At 32.9% G+C, this 20,911-nt stretch overlaps 2 protein-coding genes across 2 annotated transcripts; both read left to right on the top strand.

Moving 5' to 3' along the window:
* The first annotated feature begins 435 nt into the window (after positions 1 to 435).
* Positions 436 to 6,471, top strand: LOC125053848 (pupal cuticle protein-like). The gene is made up of 3 exons (XM_047655440.1): positions 436 to 583; positions 5,423 to 5,684; positions 5,912 to 6,471. Exons 1-3 carry the CDS (start codon positions 572 to 574, stop codon positions 6,328 to 6,330), a joined length of 693 nt encoding a protein of 230 aa, XP_047511396.1. The 5' UTR covers positions 436 to 571; the 3' UTR covers positions 6,331 to 6,471.
* Positions 6,472 to 8,449: 1,978 nt separating this feature from the next.
* LOC125054064 (glucose dehydrogenase [FAD, quinone]-like) lies at positions 8,450 to 15,624 on the top strand. Its single transcript, XM_047655738.1, has 11 exons — positions 8,450 to 8,467; positions 8,725 to 8,964; positions 9,156 to 9,327; positions 10,097 to 10,296; positions 11,171 to 11,295; positions 11,990 to 12,164; positions 12,329 to 12,589; positions 13,700 to 13,833; positions 14,315 to 14,480; positions 15,002 to 15,209; positions 15,497 to 15,624. The coding sequence occupies exons 1-11, from the start codon at positions 8,450 to 8,452 to the stop codon at positions 15,610 to 15,612; spliced, it is 1,815 nt and encodes a 604-aa protein (XP_047511694.1). The 3' UTR covers positions 15,613 to 15,624.
* Positions 15,625 to 20,911: the final 5,287 nt, after the last annotated feature.

The following is a 20,911-nucleotide window of genomic DNA, read 5'->3' on the forward strand; positions in this document are numbered from 1 at the left end:
TAGTCCTATATATTTATGCCTATATATGTCTATGTATATATAGGCATAAATATTTTGTATAATATATTGATTTATAAATAAATAAATCACTGTGTAAAATGTCAAAAAACGCTCAATATATTATTCTATTATGATTTAGTATTCCATATCATTTTTATATTACTTCACTCTTTTACTATACTAATAGTAAAAAAATAAGAAATATTATCACGCGGTACAATCCCAATCTAATCATATTTCATTGCATAGTCTTAATAAATCGTAAATTTGCATAAGTATAAAAACGCCTTTACTTGAGAGCGGCAACGTCCTTCACGTGACCTTGAGTCCGCATCATCCCTTATCATAGTCCGGCATCCCACAACTGCTACGGCATTGCACTTACAATTAATTGTTTCTAGTTTCGCTATCGGACTTCATATAAAAAGGGGCTGCCAGCCACTATCCACATTCAGTGTTTTGTGGTGGTTGAGAACACACGTCACTTAGGCGAAATTTTCTAGGCGAGTACTGGTTAACCAGCAGCGCTAAGTCAGTTCGTTTGAGATCTCCAATTTAGTATAACCTAATCATGCAGTCTATGGTGAGTATTTCTTATTATTCTACACCTGTTAAACTTTTACAATATAGATTTATATTACTTGAATTATTTGCCGCACCGCGATAATCATTTGATAAAAATATCACTTATCGTAACGTTAATTAAATAACCCAGTTCTATATAAAATGCAAATCGCCTTCCTTATATCGAATATTATACCTTAAATATGTAGGTTTCCTGCTTCGTAACTTGTTTACTATGATTACGTTTATAAAATTAATCGGTAAATTTCATCGGAACGCATACTTTGATCTAATAAAATCGATAATTGTAATGCATTAGAGGACATTAATAAGCATAATAACGTAGTTTATTAGGGCACGCCAGCAATTTGTTCACGTTATTATAAATTGGTCTAGCACCTAGACTAAGTACATGATTTGCAACCTATTAACAAACAGTTTCTACTACCGGTTTAAGTTTTATTGTATCGTGTAAAATACCACTATAATTTTGGATATTTAGGACAAAGATAATATACCATGCGCATTTTAATCCCATAAAAACAATAGTTTAACTTCAAATACTCGCAAAGAGAATCGAAATTCGACATACTCTTTCCCTTTGTTTATAACAATGGCCAGATATAATCGTTACTTGAAATTAATTAAGAATAGATCCCTTATTAAACCTTAAAAATTTAGAGCCAATTTCCGCGTTTTGTAAATAGAAGTGATTTTTTAATATTGTGGTAGAAGTTTTAAAATATTTTGTTTTATTAATAATGCATAAAGTTAATATGAAGCAAATTTATGAATGTAAAATGATTTCAAAATTATTGAACAAAGTAAAATTCAGATTCAAAACAATAATATTAATTTTACGACACAACAAACACACATTACTTTACAATTACTACAACATCCAAAAAATTATGGTCCAACATTCTATGTCTGATTTTGATCTATAGACAAGTATCAGCCGTTTCGACCCGAAACAAATATTGCATAGCCGGGAATCGAACTTACATTGCGAGCTTCACCATGAAGGCAGAATACGTTAAATACTTAGCAATTCCCATCGACAATACCTTCAAATCGTGTCAAGGTTCAAAGACTGTTTAATATGATTATTAATACAATTTCAACCTGGTACATCGCCTACAACTACTGTCGAAATACATTCCAATCTTAGTCATTGTAATCTTCAAACTTCCGGCCTACAAATACACTGTTTTTACAGCTTCATAAATTTATAAATATCGACTCGCCTAAAAAGGTATTCAAAACAACTGCGTAAAATATTTTATACATGTAATTATTTTTAACTGAAAATACATGTCGAATCTCAATAAGGCTTTGCATTGAACGCCATGCGTTTTCTAATGTGCATTCATGTGAAAAAGTAATTTGTAATATCGATTACCAAACTTCGTGCAATCAAATTTCGAACATAACCACAAAACTACGTGTCATGGCCCGTTTTCACCGGCCCTCAAAAAATGACCTTCTCTAATGAGGACATTTTTAAAATACTCTATATAGTTTGCATAGATCATAAACATTATTACTACCTATGGAAGATATTTTGAAGTAATCTCACCCGTTCTTGAAAACATAAAAGTACTTCCGCCCACTAGTTCCCTTATTGCAACGTTGTGCACCAGTTCACTGAATGATAATTCCAAGCCATTGCAAAACCTTTAGCAATCTAACTGCATATGACACGCCTGCAAATTATAAGGTATTGTCTCAACCCCTGAGAGACCTAATTGTTAGTTATTTGCAACTTGAATTCCTTTATGACAGTAGAAATTGAAAGTTTAAGTGAACTAAGGCCTTCACTTAAATGCCGAGTTTTCAAGGCATTTTAAAGGGAATTGGATCACCTTTATACACATCGCAATATTTCATTGTGTATATAACAGTTATTAAACCATGGTATCTAAAATTATATCTCGTAACAAGCGTTGCATAACTGGGCGCAACGTAGATGTAATCATTAAAATTTCTCATATATTTTAATAGACAAAGTACAAATAAAATTGTCGAATAATATTGACAGGAAATTAGTGAGACTGAAGTGGAAAGAGGTTTTTGCGATGTAACTTTCACATATAATTATTTCTATTCTATTTTAATATTCTATTAGATTTCAATTCATAAATTTTACAAAAAAAATTAATAAGGAATTGTCAAGTGCTAGACTTACAGAGTGTAGATATATTACAATACAGAATTGTGTTCGTGTGAATTAAATAAACCAGATGTTAACCAATCTGCGCGCTTAGTGTATACTTTTTTATAAGTTCGATCATACAATACTTGGATAAAAAGTGGCAACGTTTCAATGTAGATCTGAGAAAACGTTTATGAAAAAATGTTCTAATTTAATGTATAAAATTATTTAAGTTTTATAAATAAAAGAAGATATTATGAAATAGTATTATGTTAAAAGTTCTTTGATTTAAAAATACTGAATTGAAATTTCATGAAATTTCAATCATATCAGAAAAATAGGTATATACAGTACAACTTCACAAATATTTGTATGTATTTCGAGTGAAGCTTTATTTCAGGTAATGTATAATAACGTAAAACTACCAATGTGTTGAACAATCATCTATTTATTTTCTCCAATACTATTATCAATTCGTCTTACATTAGCGAGATATTTGCTCTGAATTACAACATGCATTTCGAAACAGTGAGTTAGTTTCAATATATTTTTTAACGATTAGCATCAATTATTCACGGCATCTTGAAGGTTCCAATATATGTATGGTACTAATAAGTACGCCACTACAATAACCAACCACAATATTTATTTTTTCATAATGAAGGCTTTCATTAAGTGTGACCATGTTTAAATACGTGATTCATAGACAATGTTAGAAAGACTATACAATCTTTTATACTGATTACTTTAGATTGGTTTCAAAGATAATGTTGTACAAATAGCCGCTTAAATGAGTTAGTACTTAGATTGTATCGCTGAGATTATTCAAACAAATCAATCAGGTCGGGTTGGGACAGGTGTCGAGTTCGTAGGAACGCAAATAGGTGCGTGTATCAAGATAATAAAACATTATCAAACGAGATGAAGATATTTTTGGAACAACTGTGACAATTATTATAGGTTAACTAGTATTTTTAATTACCAAAGTTCAATTTGTTTATTTCTTAGTAGAAATAATTGTTATTTATATATGTATGCTATCTAAGATGAGTTATGGGGCAAATTATTCGTTGACGTTATTTCGACAGATTATCTTACCTTAATTTTGCAAAAAGTTTAGTTTAGTCTAACAATAGTTTCGCTGAGGATTGCTTTCTAAACTAGCGGAGTTATTTGCTAGCATTATGCTACTAACTAAACAATAAAGTTACCTAATGTGGTTTAGTAAATTCAAATTAATTTATACAGCATTTAAATCTCGAGTGATTTCACTTTCCCGCTGGTTCTATTTTGTCAATCAGTGGGTTGCGTGCGCCACGCCTTTATAATTATTGTTATTTAAGTTTATAGGCTTTCGAATCTATTTAACTAGTTACTAGTTCCTGCTCGTAAGTCGTATTTTATACAAGGTGACGTAATATTCCTTCTCTCTGAGTTCTTGTTAATAAGCCCTTTATAGACTGAATGGTAGTAACGAAAATATATAACGGGGCATGATGCATGAGCCTTCGGGAATCGAATCCAAGATCTCAAGGTATGCGCTGTGCATTACTAAGTAAGCGAACTTTTTATGGTACTTCCTATCACAAAAGACTAACAGTACTAAGTTCTATTACTGTATAAATTTACCGAAAGAAAATCACTATAAATTAGGTTTAGTATTTCATTCCAATATTTACTTGAGTTTATGAATATGATATGGTTTACTAAATATTACCCGAAGTTTATTAGCAATATTGCACCACGGCCACTTTTCCATTATAAATTCACACGAAAATTACAAGTGATGAAACAAAATGTAACAAAACAGTTCACCGGTCGTTAATTTGTGTAACTATGTGAAAAAACTTGATTAACACGCTTGGACTGATTTAATTTGAATGCTATATATGTCGAATTATTTGTGATAATTAAACGTTTATCAGAAAAGAAACGTTCTGCGTTGCCATAATACTTTTATATTATTCTATTATTGTTGTTAAGAAAAATCTCATTTTTTTTATAAAGATTGGATTACTCAACATATAGTTGCCACACCTACTTTGAATGTGATAATTAATTCTATTACTCATACATATTGTAGACTCGTTAGGGTAGACCTTCACAAACTCCGTCCAAACTTATTTTGCTTGCTGTACTCAGTCGGCCTCTAAATCCTAAGGGAGTCTCTGTTTTATTTCTTCAATTTTCTGGCTTCCACTCTATCAAAACCTAGCAAGGTAAAACTAATAAAGGAAATAGAAGTTGGTCGTTTATTACAATCTATTTACCTAGTTAAATGTTAGGGAGTGGTTTACGATAAAATTATTATAATTCACGCGGTCACTTAATTATGTTATTAAAGGTCTTATCTAAATAGATTCCAGCTGTTTATATGGTACGGTTTGTTTATAATATTTGCGTATTAATTACGGATTAATTCAGGTTTGATATGCGGTAGATAATTGCGTAAGTTAATTTTTTCATCTTAAATAATGTAAAAATATTAAAGTAGAATTCCCGAAGAGCAAATATAATTAATTCATTTATTTATAAGTTCTACAACAGTATGCATATTTAAAAAAATACAAGGAAATATGACGTTACAAATTTTACACACACATATAAATTAAACTGGAATATACCAATTACAAAAAATACAGGCATTACATTCATGTATTTATATTTTTATCAAATATTTATCATATTCTAACTTGTTCACAGATTATCTTCGCCGCGGCGTTATGCCTGGCCCAAGCTTCTTACTACGCAGGTGCTCCCGCACCTATCCAGCTTAGCCCTGATGGCAAAAACGTCTTGGACACACCAGAGGTCGCACACGCAAAAGCAGCCCATTTAGCAGCACACGCGCAGGCTTCATCATCTCACGGCGCTTGGGCACCCAGTGCATACGCTGCTGGACCCGCTGCATACGCTGCTGCTCCTGCTTATGGTGCTGGAGCTCACTACGGTGCCCCTGGTGCTGGTAAGGATACAGTTCTTAGTATTACAATATTTTATATTTTCAAAAACTTTAACACCAGCGCAGCGTGCAATTGTAATTTAAATAAAAAATGCTAAGAACGAAAAAATAACCCAAAAAACAATCCTATTAATATTAAAAGTTACCTTACTTATTATAAATACTATCTAAAACAGCACAATCTTGTGAAACTTGAAAACAGTCATTAATAACTGTAAAATTCCTTTCAGGTCTCTACAAATACGGTCCCGCCCCCCTCGCTCACGACGGCCGTGTGATCGACACCCCCGAGGTAGCCCACCTTAAGGCAGCTCACATTGCCGCCCTCAACAGCGCACACGCCAATGTCGCCCACGCTCCCGCTGCCTACGCCAGCGCTCCCGCTGCCTACGCCGGCGCTGGCGCAGGCTATGGAGCCGGATACGGTGCAGGTTACGGAGCTGGCTACGGAGCTGGTTACGGCAAATGGAACGGTCCTCTTGCACAGATTCAACTGACCCACGACGGCCAATACGTCGTTGACACGCCCGAAGTACAACACGCGCGTTCCGCCCACTTCCACCAATTTGCCGCCGCCGCCCAAGCCGCGGCTTCCTCTCCCGAAGAACCCTGGGGTGCGCACGGCGCTCAGGGACACGGCTGGCATTAAACCCTACCTCCGACCCGGCTGACTGACTGTCTGATTTTTATACAAAATGTAAATAAAACCCGAAAAAAAATGTGTTGTATATAAGTGTATAGCAATGCGACTTTTAATGAGCGCAATGAAACGAATAAATGGACAATGTTATTTCTTTGTTTTCTTTGCAAAAACTATCCATTATAAGCAAATCAACCTTTTTACATTCTTTTACCTAAATCACTAACTAATCTATCTTTTCGCAACAGCGTGAGAGACGAGGGGGCTTTAGTTAAATTTACGTAGCTGTGCTGATTTTTCAAACATAGCACAATAAATTTAATGACTATAGACATTCAGCCAGTCGACAAATTTCCAATCAACATTCTGTGAAACAGGTGTTTTAGGTATTTCAATAATTTTCAGACATTCTACGATAATTGGTATTGCGTAAAACATATTTAGTTTCACTAATGTGACGTAAATAATGAAGCGAACCAATACATATGTAATAAGTATTGGTTCGCTTCAAGTAATTTCATGGTAATTAGTAACAGAGTCACGAGCTGGCTTTTATCAATCAGTTATTATAGCGACCTGAAATATACCAGGTACAGTTAAACGACTCCAAATTTAACTTGTTATTATTAGCTGAAAGACATTATGAATATACGCTTTATTTTATTTTGACGTTCTGTGGTATAAGAAAATTAATTTAAAAAATTAAATGATTCTAAATTTAATATTCACTGCCAGTTCTCAAATCAATTGCGTAAAACGGACGAGAAGAACTGGCAATAATTCTACTTTAGTGTAAACGTTTCTATCGACTATAACCGGAACAAGGAACAGCGTCATACATGATATCTTTCGAAAGTATAAAATACGACCATAATTTCTTTACTTATTTAATTCTACTATTTACAAAATACCGGTATAATCAAACCGAATGTTAATAAGTACTTATACTTGAACATTAACTAAAATAACAGACAATTATTTTCGCTATATCGCATCCATACAAGACATAGCATTAAAATAATTTTAGCGGAAAATCATATCATGACCTTATATTAAAAATAAATATAGATATTTCTTGGATACAAATATCAGCCGAGTATCGTCTGGTACAGTTTTTTTTAAATATTTTAGATATCCATAGATAATTTTCTGAATCCTCAAGAACTATCTGTTTTTAACTATGTACTACCCTATTTTAAGGTAGTACTAAAGTAAGTTTTATTGCCCCGTATTATGCAACATCTTAAAGACATATAATATATACTTAATATCATAGTATATATAATTTTATATGCATTTAATGTACTGTATAGTCCCGTAATTAATATATGGTATATAATAGTTTTAATTCTTATTAGAGCAATGTCGGTCGGATGACTTAGCGCATCATCATCCCCGTGGACGTGTATTTGAACCTGTGCACCAATGGAGTTTTCTTTCTATGTATGCATTTAGTAGTTGCTTCTACGGTGAAGTATCGTGAGGATACCGGCATGTCTCAAATCCAAAAATAGCTGACATTTGTCAGACAGAAGGCTGATAACCTTCTTGTCTTTAAAATTATCGAAGAAACGGATGCCATTTGGGCCCAGACCCACTTACCATGTATTCTCTAGGGAAGATTAAAAGGGGAAGGAGTTCCACTCCTTCGCTATTTTAACAAGAAATCTAAAAAAATGTAATTGGATTAATATTTATTTTCTTATGTATTGTAAAGCCGCTGAAAGATACAATAAACTTTTAATTGCGATAAGAAAATGTTCTTTTTTGTGGATGTTGCAAATTTTTGCTTTTTATATGTTTATAAATACGACAATAACGGCATAAGATTATTTATTTATACAGACATAGTCACACATCTTGCAATATACATAACTGTATTATATTAAAATCAATGGACTCGTACAGTTAATAATAGGTCTTTAGAATATACGTGAAGAGCTTATAAGGCAAATATTTGACATTGTGTATGTAGTAATAGATGCGACTTCACATAGTTAGTATGCGTAAAATTTTGAAGTTTATTTTCCATATATTATAAATGAATTGTATTGAACATCATATAAGACTGTCTATTCTATAGTAGAATAAAAAGGAATACCTACTTTTATTTAAATATTTGAGTAGGATGATCAGAAACCCAGATGTAAGTACTTCATCACTTCCAAAACTATAATTTGAATAAAAGAAAATCATTTATGCTGTAAAAATCATTCATTCAACGAAAATCATTAGTTAAAATATTTTCAATAAACGCTTGGGGAAATCAACGGCAACGAATTACCCGATGTCCAAGCTACACACATGTTAAATCACACATTTTTTAATCACTTCACACCTCATTTTAAAGCACTTTCTATTTAAAAATATTTTTTAAAATTAAATAAATTTACCGTTTTTTAGTCCTGTCCGTGCCCTCTGCGGGAATATGGACCATCCATGGCATCAGTTTGCGGAAGTCAATTTATGCTATTCATGACTATTTTGGAGTCGTATGTAAACGGTCGATGTGATCTTGTTGATCCTTGTAATCGTGTGCGCAGTAAAACCAATCCAGATGAAAGTTATGACTTTGTGGTAATAGGTGGCGGTACAGCTGGGTCTGTTGTAGCTGCACGCCTCTCAGAAAACACGCAATGGAAGGTGAGCCAACTGATATTTAAAAACAAACACGGTCAATGCATCTTATTAACGTTAGCAATGTGATTAATCAGTTAGCACATACACAATAACACAATTTATGATAGTCCTGAATTCCGGCGAAGACTAATAAGAATATTTAATTACTAGCTAGCGACTTTGTAAATGTAGGAAATGGTAGTAATCAATTTCAGGTTCTTTTAATCGAAGCAGGGGGAGATGAACCAACTGCATCGACCTTGCCTGCTTGGTTTGCTGCCTATTGGGGACGCACAGAAACAGACTGGAACTATTACACAGAAAAACAAACCAAGGCTTGTCTTTCACAAAGTGGGAAGTGCTACTGGCCCAGAGGAAAAATGTTAGGTAAGGGGGGGAATTAGATTTTTTGTTATTGAACAGTGGACAAACGACCAAGAGGCTCACCTGCCCTGCGATTCTGTAACTCACTTTTCGAACTCACACAGCGGTTTTCGCATCGGCGGTCGCTCAGAAATCAGTCTTGAAGCAGTCATTTTATGATTTGGCATTCTAATAAACAATAAACTACAAGCTCCCACCTTTTCAGAATGACAAATCATAAAATGACTGCTTCACGACTGATTTGAGGGCGACCGTCGATGCGAAAACCGCTGTGTGAGTTCGAAAAGTGAGTTACAGAATCGCAGGGCTGATGTTAAGTGATATCTCCACCCATGGACACTCCAACCTGCCAGAGAGCTTTCGAGTGCGTGTGTGTGAGTGTCGTGAAGGACCCTTAGTGGAATTGGTTCGGAAATACTTCAGTGGGTAAATATAAAGTGCGGCAAAAACTGCCTTAAAAACGCTTAGTAGTGGAACGACGGACATCAAAGTGATACGGGTGGAATTTCGTATTCTGCCTCGACGTCTGATAATGAAACTCAGCTGCAGGTACTAATCCGAACAACTCCTCTGAACACTCTCCGTAGTAAATGCGGTCGAAGATGCTGAGAGACTCCAAATCTCTACGCAACAATCATCTATTTTTTTGTATTCTTCGTATGAACGTACTATCAGAATATAAACAATGCTCTCTCATTGGAATAAATTGTTAAATAAAAGTGACGTCGGACCCCCTTCGAACGGTCCTCCCTATCTCAATCATCATTCGCAGGTGGCACATCAGTCATAAATGGCATGATGTATATGAGAGGCCATCAAGCAGATTATGACGGCTGGGCAGCGAATGGTGCGACTGGATGGTCGTGGGAAGAAGTCTTCCCCTACTATCTTAAGAGTGAAGACAACAAGGAAATTGGAAGTGTAGTTTCCTCCAACTATCATGGAGTTGGTGGACCATTGCCGATTCAAAGGGTAACCAAGTCAAACGACACATTTTTGTATCTTAATGATCATAATGGAACAAAATCAAACCAATTAGACAGAGTTTAAATAAATAGTTCAGGAAGTATATTTTTATGTGCAAAAATGTATTTCTTCGAAATACTTTATATATATATATATATATATATATTATACGAAATTTATATTTATTTGATATGAGAGTTATTAGAACCAAACGCATTATTGATGTTTTTGAATAAGTATGTTAGAAAGCAAAGCTTTAATTTAACGTAGACTTTGTGTATAATTTCTTATGTCTACTATTTGCATAAGATATACTTAAGCGGGCCATAGACGGACCGCATGTTGCAGTCAAGACCGACTGCAATATGCGGTTTGCTCAGGAACTGCTCGAGCGGTCCGTGTATTGCGAATATGAATTTAGTATGGAAACTGCAGACCGCTGTGCGGCGACCGCATATTGCAGTCGGTCTTGACTGCAACATGCGGTCCGTCTATGGTCCGCTTAAGATTGCAGCAGACAATATGTAGCTGTCAATCTATTTGCAATCAAAACCGATTGATTAAATAAAACATAGAGTAGGTAACATTCTTTAGAGCAGGTCTGTTATGATGTACTTATTTAAATCTAAATTAAATAGCTTAAGTAAGCAATAAATAAATATCTAAGGCGACAGTAGTATAGTCCCATCTCCTTTCAAAGGTTGGCGTCATCATGGCTACTTTAATTTTGGATGCCGTAACATTTCTGAATATTCTTAAACTAAGACGTGCGTCTGCGGCCAGGTCTACCTGCCGCTATGCCATAAATAATTTTATGTAAGACGTGTCCAAAATCATAATGAATATAATATAATTTATGTTTTTTTTTCTTTTTTGCCAGTTTCGTTACACGCCACAATTCGCAAAGGATATTGTGGAAGCAGCAAGTGAACTAGGATATCCGCCTACAAGCGATTTGAATGCGGGAACTGTAACTGGTTTTACCATCGCACAAGGTTTTAATAAGTAAGGTATTTGGCAATATATGTTGGCAGTATAATTTTGTGTCGTAATTAAAATACACCTAACACTTGAAATTTACTTTACAAAATATATTGAGATCCACTAATAAAAGTAAAGCATACATAAAGCAAACATTAATAGATCACTTAAAGGTATTAAATAGATTACGGTAGAACACAAGACAAATGAATACTACAAAACGGGATATTTGATAGTATTTTGTATTAATTCCTTTTATTATTATTAAATCTAGAATTAAAAATAAACGCATAAACATCCAGTAATGAAGATAATTCATTAAATGTATAAGATTTATCGGATTAAACAGTACTTATCCGGATAGGATATATTCGGTAGTGGGCTGATCGGTTTTAGAGAAAGCATTGTTAATGCCTATCTCGAACCTAATTCGCTGTTTTGATGATAATTTCTTTTTTTTTTGTTTTTTTTTGCTTAATTTTTTTTTGTTTTCCTAGTGTATACATATTTTATCTTGTATATATTTTAATTGTATTATTTCATAGTTTTTTTTTTGTAACAATTATGTTTACTTACATTTTAGCTTAGAGTTTGTAAAATATGCCGTAGATTTAGTACTATGTATGATGTAGTAAACTTTAATAAATAAAAAAAATGAGATAAGATAAACTAATATGTGAATTTCAAATCTGATTGATTCAGGAAGATATGATTTCAGTCAAGGATCACGATATAGTACATCACGCGCCTATATACGTCCGGCTTCCACAAGGTCGAATTTACATGTGATGCTTAATAGTTTAGTGTCAAGGGTCATTGTGGATAAAAACAGAGTGACTGGAGTAGAGTATATAGTTAATGGAGTAACGAAATCTGTTCGAGTTAATAAAGAGGTTAGTTCAAACATTTACGAAATTAAAAAGTCAATAAAAAATGAACAATATATTTTATACCTATTACATAAATACCAATTTTTGATATTCTGCATGATCAGACCCAACAATCAACCACGATAATCCACGTATATAGAACAGTAACAATAATATTCATATTACAGGCAATAATATCTGGTGGAACATTGAACTCTCCCAAAATCCTTCTACTATCTGGAATTGGACCAGCAGATACCCTGAAGAAGTTCAATATTCCCGTATCAAAGGATTTACCTGGAGTAGGCCAAAATCTGCAAAACCATGTCGGTACTTCTTTTGACTTCACATTAACTAAAGAGGCTGATACTCCTGAGCTTACCTGGGCTTCTGCTATGGAATATATTAAAGAGAGGAAAGGACCTCTATCAGCAACTGGTCTTTCACAGGTAGTCCTTAATTATTTTAAGATTTCTTTACTAAGTATACCGCTTACAAAACCTCTATGACAGACGTAACCCACTAATGGCAATCAAACTTTAATAGAAATGGACACGGACTTGTACTAGTATCATTTTCATCATTATTATTACGTATTTCGTAAAGCATATTTTTTTAGACCTTATTGCTAACGATCTTATATACTAGGTAGGTAGAATTAATCGCTGAATTGAATGAAAATGAAATTGGTGTTTGCAAGTCTTATTAAAAATTATAACCATGTCAGAGTCTCCAAGTAAAACTCGATGCTGCGATGTTGTAGTGTCTAATATAGTCGTGTGAAATATACAATTTGCAATTTTAGGTATTATTATACGAAATAGATTATAATGTAAAGATGTTTACTATAGGTATTACGGTAACATATAAATGCCTTGCTTTTCGCCTACGCTTAAATGCAAGCAATACTTCCATAAGATGTTTTATCGCTATTTACGAAGGATGTATTTAATACGAACAAACATTCTGATTGAAATGAATCCAATAAGTACGTAAATTAAAAGTTTTAGTAAAGTTATTTAAATAAAAGTTTTAAAGCTTTTCGAGCTACTGATTAATAGTACGTCAAGTTCTTAGTGAAAACAAAACAGTCATTTTTGAAAAAATCGAGCGACGTATTGAATGTAACAACTTCCACAAAAGATGACGTGGGTCCCAGCGGCCATCGGGCTCCAACTCGCCCATACATAGCATGAGGATATTTGCGGAATAGTCGCCTGGGCCCAGCGGGAGAAGCTCATCAGACCTAATTTAAGTAAATAAAGTCCCTCTTTAGGAAAGGGGAGATTTTGCACTCCCCTGTTGCTTAGTTTCTCGACTCATCTGCATCTCGACCTGATAAGTTATTTGTGGTCCTCGTATGTAAAAAAAATTATTATTATAACATCATTCACAATCATTATCAAAGACTTATAACTCGATTTATTTTTCGTAAACGTACATTAAAAGTAGGAAGTGTGTTAGAAATATAACGTCCTAACTTTTATGTCGCTATAAAAAAAAAACATCTTAAAGTTGGTTGTGTGAACTTAAGTTAAAATATGTAACGTTTTATTCAGGCTGTCGGTATAATAAACTCCCCTCTTGTGAGAAATACACTTCAACCCGATGTACAATATTTCTTCTATGGATATACGGCTGCTTGTGGAAATGGAGGTAACAATGGGAAAATTAAAGCGAGAAGACATTTTAAGTAAGATTTTGTTATACATTTTGTGAAGCAATAATGTATAAACGCAATATTGCTTCGATTCTAACTTCCAGATCGTGTGGATATTTTTTTGTTTAGTTTATGAATCAATTTTATGGATAGAAATTTGATCCTGGAGACCTCTTAACCTAATTTTACCTGGACCTAATTATGAAAGGACATTTATAAGACTTCGGTGCATTTTTTTACATTGAGAATCAAACTCAGAAATTTGGCCTTTTTTTTATTCAACGCATTGTTTATAATAACTAAACCAAAGAGTTGATATACAGTTAAAATAAGGATAGAAGGGAGATATTATGTAGAACATAGGTTACTCAAATAAATCTAAGGCAAATAAGTTAAGAGTAATTTTAGACCTTTCTATAGGGGTTAAAACTTTGAGTCTAAAGTCTTTCTTACGAACAATAGTTTACGTAAAAACAATGTTTTTCTATCCTTATATTCAAGATGATCTTTTCAGAATATCTCCAATCGCTCTTCAGCCCCAAAGCCGTGGTTATTTGACTTTAAAATCTGCAAATCCATCCGATCCTCCAATCATGCAGCCAAATTATTTATCTGATGTTCACGAGCTCAATGTTTTAGTGGAAGCTTCAAAAATTGCATATCGACTGGCTAATACAACGGTGAATATTGATATTTTTAAAGCTGTAATAACCATGATGAAATTAGTGCAGTGTAATTTTTCAATAGGCGCTTTTAAAATCTATAATTATTTTTTAATTAAGGAATTATTCTATGGAATAAAACCTTTCAATCTAGTTGGCGCCTAACGCAGGGATTGCAATTATTCGTTATTTTGGATTTACACTCCCTCAGGGTGATACAATATTTTTTTTCAACTTAACGCCTTTTCAAATGCTAACCCGACTGTATTAAAGCGATAAACCGCATTTATAAAAATGTGTAAAGGTTCTATTCCTTATTGTTTGCAATAGAACATTAAATTGTTCCACTTGCTCGTAACTTATATATACTAATCAGTTCTATAACTTCGGAGAACAAACCAGGACAATAAGAGCTATTACTTCTTTTATATTTTCTCTGAATTAGTTTTAAGGGAAAGTGCTAAAACAATATTTTCGAGAAAAGGCATTGTCCTTTTCTACTTAAGTCTAGCTTTCCAATATGATTTTACTATTCACAGCGTCTACGTAGAAAGTATGGTATTGTACCAACTAAGGGTTATGCATCCGAATGCGGTGATAGTCAGAAGCCAACAGAAGAGTTCTTCAAATGCGTAGCTCAGCGGTATACCGAGCCAGAAAACCATCAAATTGGCACCTGTAAGATGGGAGCTAGTGAGGATTCTACTGCGGTAGTTGATCCACAGCTTAAAGTCTACGGAATCAAAGGTGACTAATTAGAATGCGATATAATACTTGGAATATCTTGTGTAAAGCATCACCGGTAAGGGTCATGTAATATAGAAACTATTAAGAAACCAACATACACATAAAATATTGTATAAATTACATTACAACTAAACAACAATTTTTCAAAATTAATAACAAGTTCGAGATTATCAAATTACTCACAGCTATTATTACTCAACTATTATAAGACACATAATATCATTTATTTTGTATATACGGTACTATATATAATCTGTTTATATTACTTTTATTATCTACGTTTTCAGGTTTACGTGTGATAGATGCGTCTGTTATGCCTAGTCTACCAACTAGCAATACTCAGGCACCAGTTATAATGATAGCAGAAAGAGGCGCCGAATTCATTAGAAATACGTATTCATAAAAATTTAATATCGAATATTAAATTTTTAGTTTTTTAGTCTTGTTATACAAATTTGAAATAATAATAAATAAAATAAATGACAAATGCTATAAAATCTAGTTGCATGTATTGTAAAATAAATAAAGGAAAACCCTTGAAGAGGAAAGCCCGTGAAAATCAATATTAGAAAGTGATCTTGGAAAAACCTCATAAGTGCAAATATCGAAAGTGGGTTATGCGCACACGGCTGAGCCCGCATAACTCATTGTCAACCGATGACATGACAATGACAACTTTGATATTAAAACATTTAAAAAACTCGGTTAATTGATTTAATTGCTGCAATGTTAAATTAGTAACTGCGATTTCCCTTTATACAAACCACTATTATTATAGTTTTACATTATATTCTACGAGATGGCGTTAATACCTAAAAATATTATATAGATCTGACTAAGGTGGAATTTCTTTGATTTTAACAAAATTTAAAATTTACATTACCAAGACAATTATGCAAATTTTACAATTAATAAGTCAAATTAAATGGCTAAATACGTATAAAAAGCACAAATTGGAATACATCGCGACAACGTTTTATAGTTTTTAATTCAATAACTATAATGTTGATAATTAATTGAATGAAATACAAGTGTTATTTTTAAAAATAAAGGAACATTTAATCGATATATTTTGAAGGACAAAGGGCAGTTTTGTCTTTCAGTGATATTTTTCATCATATTTTCCTGCTAATAAACCTAAGTTGATAAATATTTCACTGTAGGTTATAGTCATACAATCATTATTTCCGTTACAACTTTTTGGAAAAATTGTATCAATTTAATACTTTATATATAATCCTAAATCCACTATTAACAGTAACATAAAACACAATAATTTCATTTATGTTGTTCTTTAGATAGATAGATAGATAGATATAGATTAAAATCGATCCCCCTGGATCTGCCCTTGTATGTCACAGATCCAGGAGGCTTTGACAGAAAAAAGTAAATCTTGATGTATGAGATTAGGTTGTATGATCAATCAACAATATCAATGAATTAAGCCAGTATAACAATATGATAATTTCCACAAAGTAATTACTCACCAGTCAGAGTCGTGATGTGTTTTATCAATCGCATAAGTTTCCTCATGATGCCACTCAAAATTGATGACTAGCACTGGTTTTCCCGGGTTTTAAGACTTTTTTTATCAAGTTAAATATACTCTTATATACTATATATAGTAATAGTCTGTTAATCTCAATTTGGGAAGTCTCAAGTCTTCATCTGTTTAATTGAAGTTTATTATGAAGGTCAGACTTTTGTTAGGCAAACATCCATTACCTCAGGAATGAAACCAAACACCATATGAACTTGTTTTAGTCTTAATGAACTGGACCAGTTAATAAAGGAACCCTTATTTACATAACAATATTATACACAATATTGACTTACAATATTTAAAAAAATCAATACTTCCTTTTCTGTAAAATGTTTTAAGTTCGCGGAAATATAATGTTTACTTATTGTATTGATTTTTATATAAGCTGTTACTTGTGACTCCATTTAATTTGGCATTTCGGACTTAGAATTAGGTACTATACCATAGGCAAAGGCAGGTTTTTCCTTAAAACAAAAAAGTGATTGACAGGGCCTTTGAAACGAACAGTATAGCTAGTTACATAAGATGAATGTATTATAATTATCATTCGTACCAGATCGTTACTAATCTTATGAATCATTCTTCGGTCAAGGGTTAAACCACAGGATCACGATAAAACTCCTCTTCCCAAGGCGTAACTTCTAACAAGAAGATCTTGAGTTAAGGGTAAGTACTAAAACGACAAAATATTCAGTAACAGATACATATTTTATAAATTGAACCGGTAATATATCTGCATTACAATATGAAGGGTACAGGGAAAGAAAGATCACTGTCAAGAAAAAATATTTTTGAGATAATAAGAAAAAACATATTTACTCTTAAAATCAATTTATTAAACTACAACTAAAGTACACACTTTTATATAGGACACGTAGGCCAATGATTCACATTATTAAATGTTTTTTTTAATGACTATTTAAAAAAAAACTTATATCTTTAATTAAATTACTTATAACAAAGATCAAAGTCACTTGACTATGATCCTTTTTACATGGTCAATTTTTATGAATTTTTCACTAAATTTACAGCTTAATACATTATTATATTGACATTTATAATCTTCAATCTTTTAAGTTTGTAAAAGCACTTAAAACGCGGTAATAAGCCACCCTAAGAACCTTTCACAATCAATCTCATTGATACATTAACTTTGATAATCGGTTGGCAAATGTTTTACGCTTTCCGGAATTGAAATATTAAAGACACCTTTATAAAATAAACATTTTATTTTATTTTATAAAGAACCTGTGATAGTGTGGTTCTAATAATTACCGTGACTAAAAATAAGATTTAATTAATAGGTTTGTCCTCGATTTGGTATCTCGATTTGGATACATTTTGTAAGAACCATTGTTTCGAGCATTATATACCCACTAGAGATAATCTACACATTAATAAAATTATAAGCAAACTCACTACGTCGCATAAATAGATGTTTGTGTTCCATAACAAAGAAACATATAAAAGTTCATAAAATAAAATATTAGGGTATTAGAGTACACCGTCTGGAAGCCAGTCAATAATAATAAATAAATCAGTGGCGCTACAACCTCATTAGGTCTTGGCCTCAGATTTCTGAATCTGTTTCATGATAATTTTTAAATCTAATAGGCAAGTAGGTGATCAGCCTCCAGTGCCTGACACACGCCGTCGACTTTTTGGGTCTAAGACATGTCGGTTTCCTCACGATGTTTTCCTTCACCGTTCGAGCAAATGTTAAAATATGCGCACATTGAAAGAATGTCCATTGGTGCACAGCCGGGATCGAAAATACGACCTCAGGTATGAAAGTCGCACGCTAACCACTAGGCCAACACTGCTCGAAGCCAGTCAATACTCAATATTATAAAGAGAAAATAATTATATTATCACATAAAAATTCACGACCGATTTTGAAAATTCTTTTTACCTCTCACCATTAGAGTAATGACTATCCCATTAGTAACATAGGCTACTAATTTATATTATTTTGTTCCCTTTGGAGTAGAGACTCTTGGGGCGTGGGGTTCAAGTGCACAGGCGCTTATTAAAGATTTAAGTTGTCGCCTGGTAGATAGTACCTAGTTTCCTGGCTCAAAGAATAAGTCTCGCGATACAGCGAGGAAATGCTGCCAGCGTTAAAGGTACACTGCCACAGGGACCAAACTTTTTAAATTTGTTTTGATTTTCATTTTATTTATTTTTAATTATTTTTATTATTAATTTATAGGTTAAGAAAATTGTAAATACTGTATTTGTGTAAATAAAAATGCTTTATTTAAAAAAAAAATTATATAATATTTTATGAAAATATCCAGCTGCAAGCCGGGACAGGCCACTTTAATGCTTTGCTACATAGATAAAGGCATACGTACTATTTATAAAACGAGATTATAGTTTTAATTATACGTTTTATGTATAAATAGGCAATTATGTAATTATTTTTGTTTTTGTGTTTTCAAGATGATTATGATGTAATTTTTTGTGGTCTAAGTCGGTTTTAGTACAATGCTAATCCATTTTGGTTATGTCATTAGTTATACGGAAATAACTACTCGTTAATAACCGCGGTTTTTATGTAAAAATTATTATAATGTCCTTGCCTAATTGTCCTTTAAAAACTGTTTTACAACTTTATCGCTTTTGCTTCTTCAGTTTTTTTATTGGCATGGAAGGGAAACAAATATGGCCTCCCAGAGACTATAGAATAACCTAATTATTTACTGTTATTATTTATTTACATTATCAACTGTAGTTTTTAATTTGGTAAGAAGTAAGATTTTTAAATAAATTATTATTGTAGCGAAAGATATGTCAGTTAGATTACCTCTGTTTTAAGGATGTGTTTTATAACATAAAAACGTAAGGGTAGAGACAAAATGATCAACTACAATTACCACAATGATAGCAATGAGTTTTTACGCTTCTGCGCAATCGAGCTATTTTAAAATTTTAGACATACTTTGTCCATAGAATGATTTTATATATGGTTTATATTCGACCTAAAAACACCGTATATTGTTGTTGCATTTTCTGATGCTTTCACCAATAAGAAAGCAATAAATTTTATTTTAATCTTTCTCATTTTTGAAAGTACTTTTGCAGGATCATTTCGTATTCATAAATTACCTTTAAGATAAGTAATTGACTTCCATAATTTTACATTCATACATTAACATAGTATATATTATGGCAATGTATGTATAACGAATCTGAAATAATGTATTAAACTTTTACTGAACTATGCCGTACGAGGCCGGCAGATCGTCGTTATTATATCAATATTTTGTAATTAAACAGTTCTGTCTTGTTGTCTGTCTTGAAAATAATTTTAGTCACACTATGCTTACATTAAAAGTTGAGACTTAGCGCTAAGTTTGACACCCGGATTGACGTATCAAAAACGTATTGGATTTTGACATGGTATTGACAGACATAAAAATACTGTCACCGAGCGCTTCTTCTCTACTGCCTTGCGATTCTGTAACTCACTTTTCGAGCTCTCACAGCGGTTTTCGCAGCGGCGGTCGCGCTCAAATTAATCGTGAGGCAGTCATTTTACGATTTGGCATTCTGATAAACAACAAGCTCCCTCCGCTTGTCAAGACGTAATGTGAAATTGCTTAACAGAATACCATGAGATTCCAAAAATGACGTGAGTGACGAAGGGAGCGTTGTTAGTGCGAGGTGAACTCACGGACTAACAGAATCGCACGGCTGCAGTATATTTTACGAATAAGGAATAGTAAATGTTCATAATTTCACAGTCTAATTACTGATTTTTGTTCGCTTTATGTTGCTAAGCGCAATTTGGAAGACGACCAATTCGAGTATGTATTTGTTTTTTTTATCTCTCGAACTCTGAGGAAGGTTTTTATGGAGAGTAAGATTGGAAAAACGTATTTAAAAAAATAGTGTTATCTTTAGTTCTTATTTCAATATGTTCCAAATGTTGGTTAGTATGTATGCTCCTAGAAAGGTAGGCTAAGTAAAAAATCATATTAAGGCGAAACGAAGTTCGTGGGGGCAGCTAATTTACAATAGATATGTATTTATAAAAAACTATTTAAATATGATATTATTTTAACGTAACAATTATTATTGATCACTAAATATATTTTTAAAGTCGTCTGATATTATTTGATATCATGGCCTAAAGACACCGGAAGGTACGCGA

Source organism: Pieris napi, chromosome 11 (assembly GCF_905475465.1).
Source record: "Pieris napi chromosome 11, ilPieNapi1.2, whole genome shotgun sequence".
Taxonomy (NCBI): domain Eukaryota; kingdom Metazoa; phylum Arthropoda; class Insecta; order Lepidoptera; family Pieridae; genus Pieris; species Pieris napi.

Bases quoted from the DNA above. Each gene is read 5' to 3' on its own strand.
- LOC125053848 (XM_047655440.1), top strand. The intron at 5,685-5,911 runs GTAAGGATACAG...AATTCCTTTCAG, and splicing joins CTACGGTGCCCCTGGTGCTG to GTCTCTACAAATACGGTCCC.
- LOC125054064 (XM_047655738.1), top strand. The intron at 9,328-10,096 runs GTAAGGGGGGGA...CATCATTCGCAG, and splicing joins GCCCAGAGGAAAAATGTTAG to GTGGCACATCAGTCATAAAT. The intron at 12,165-12,328 runs GTTAGTTCAAAC...TTCATATTACAG, and splicing joins CTGTTCGAGTTAATAAAGAG to GCAATAATATCTGGTGGAAC.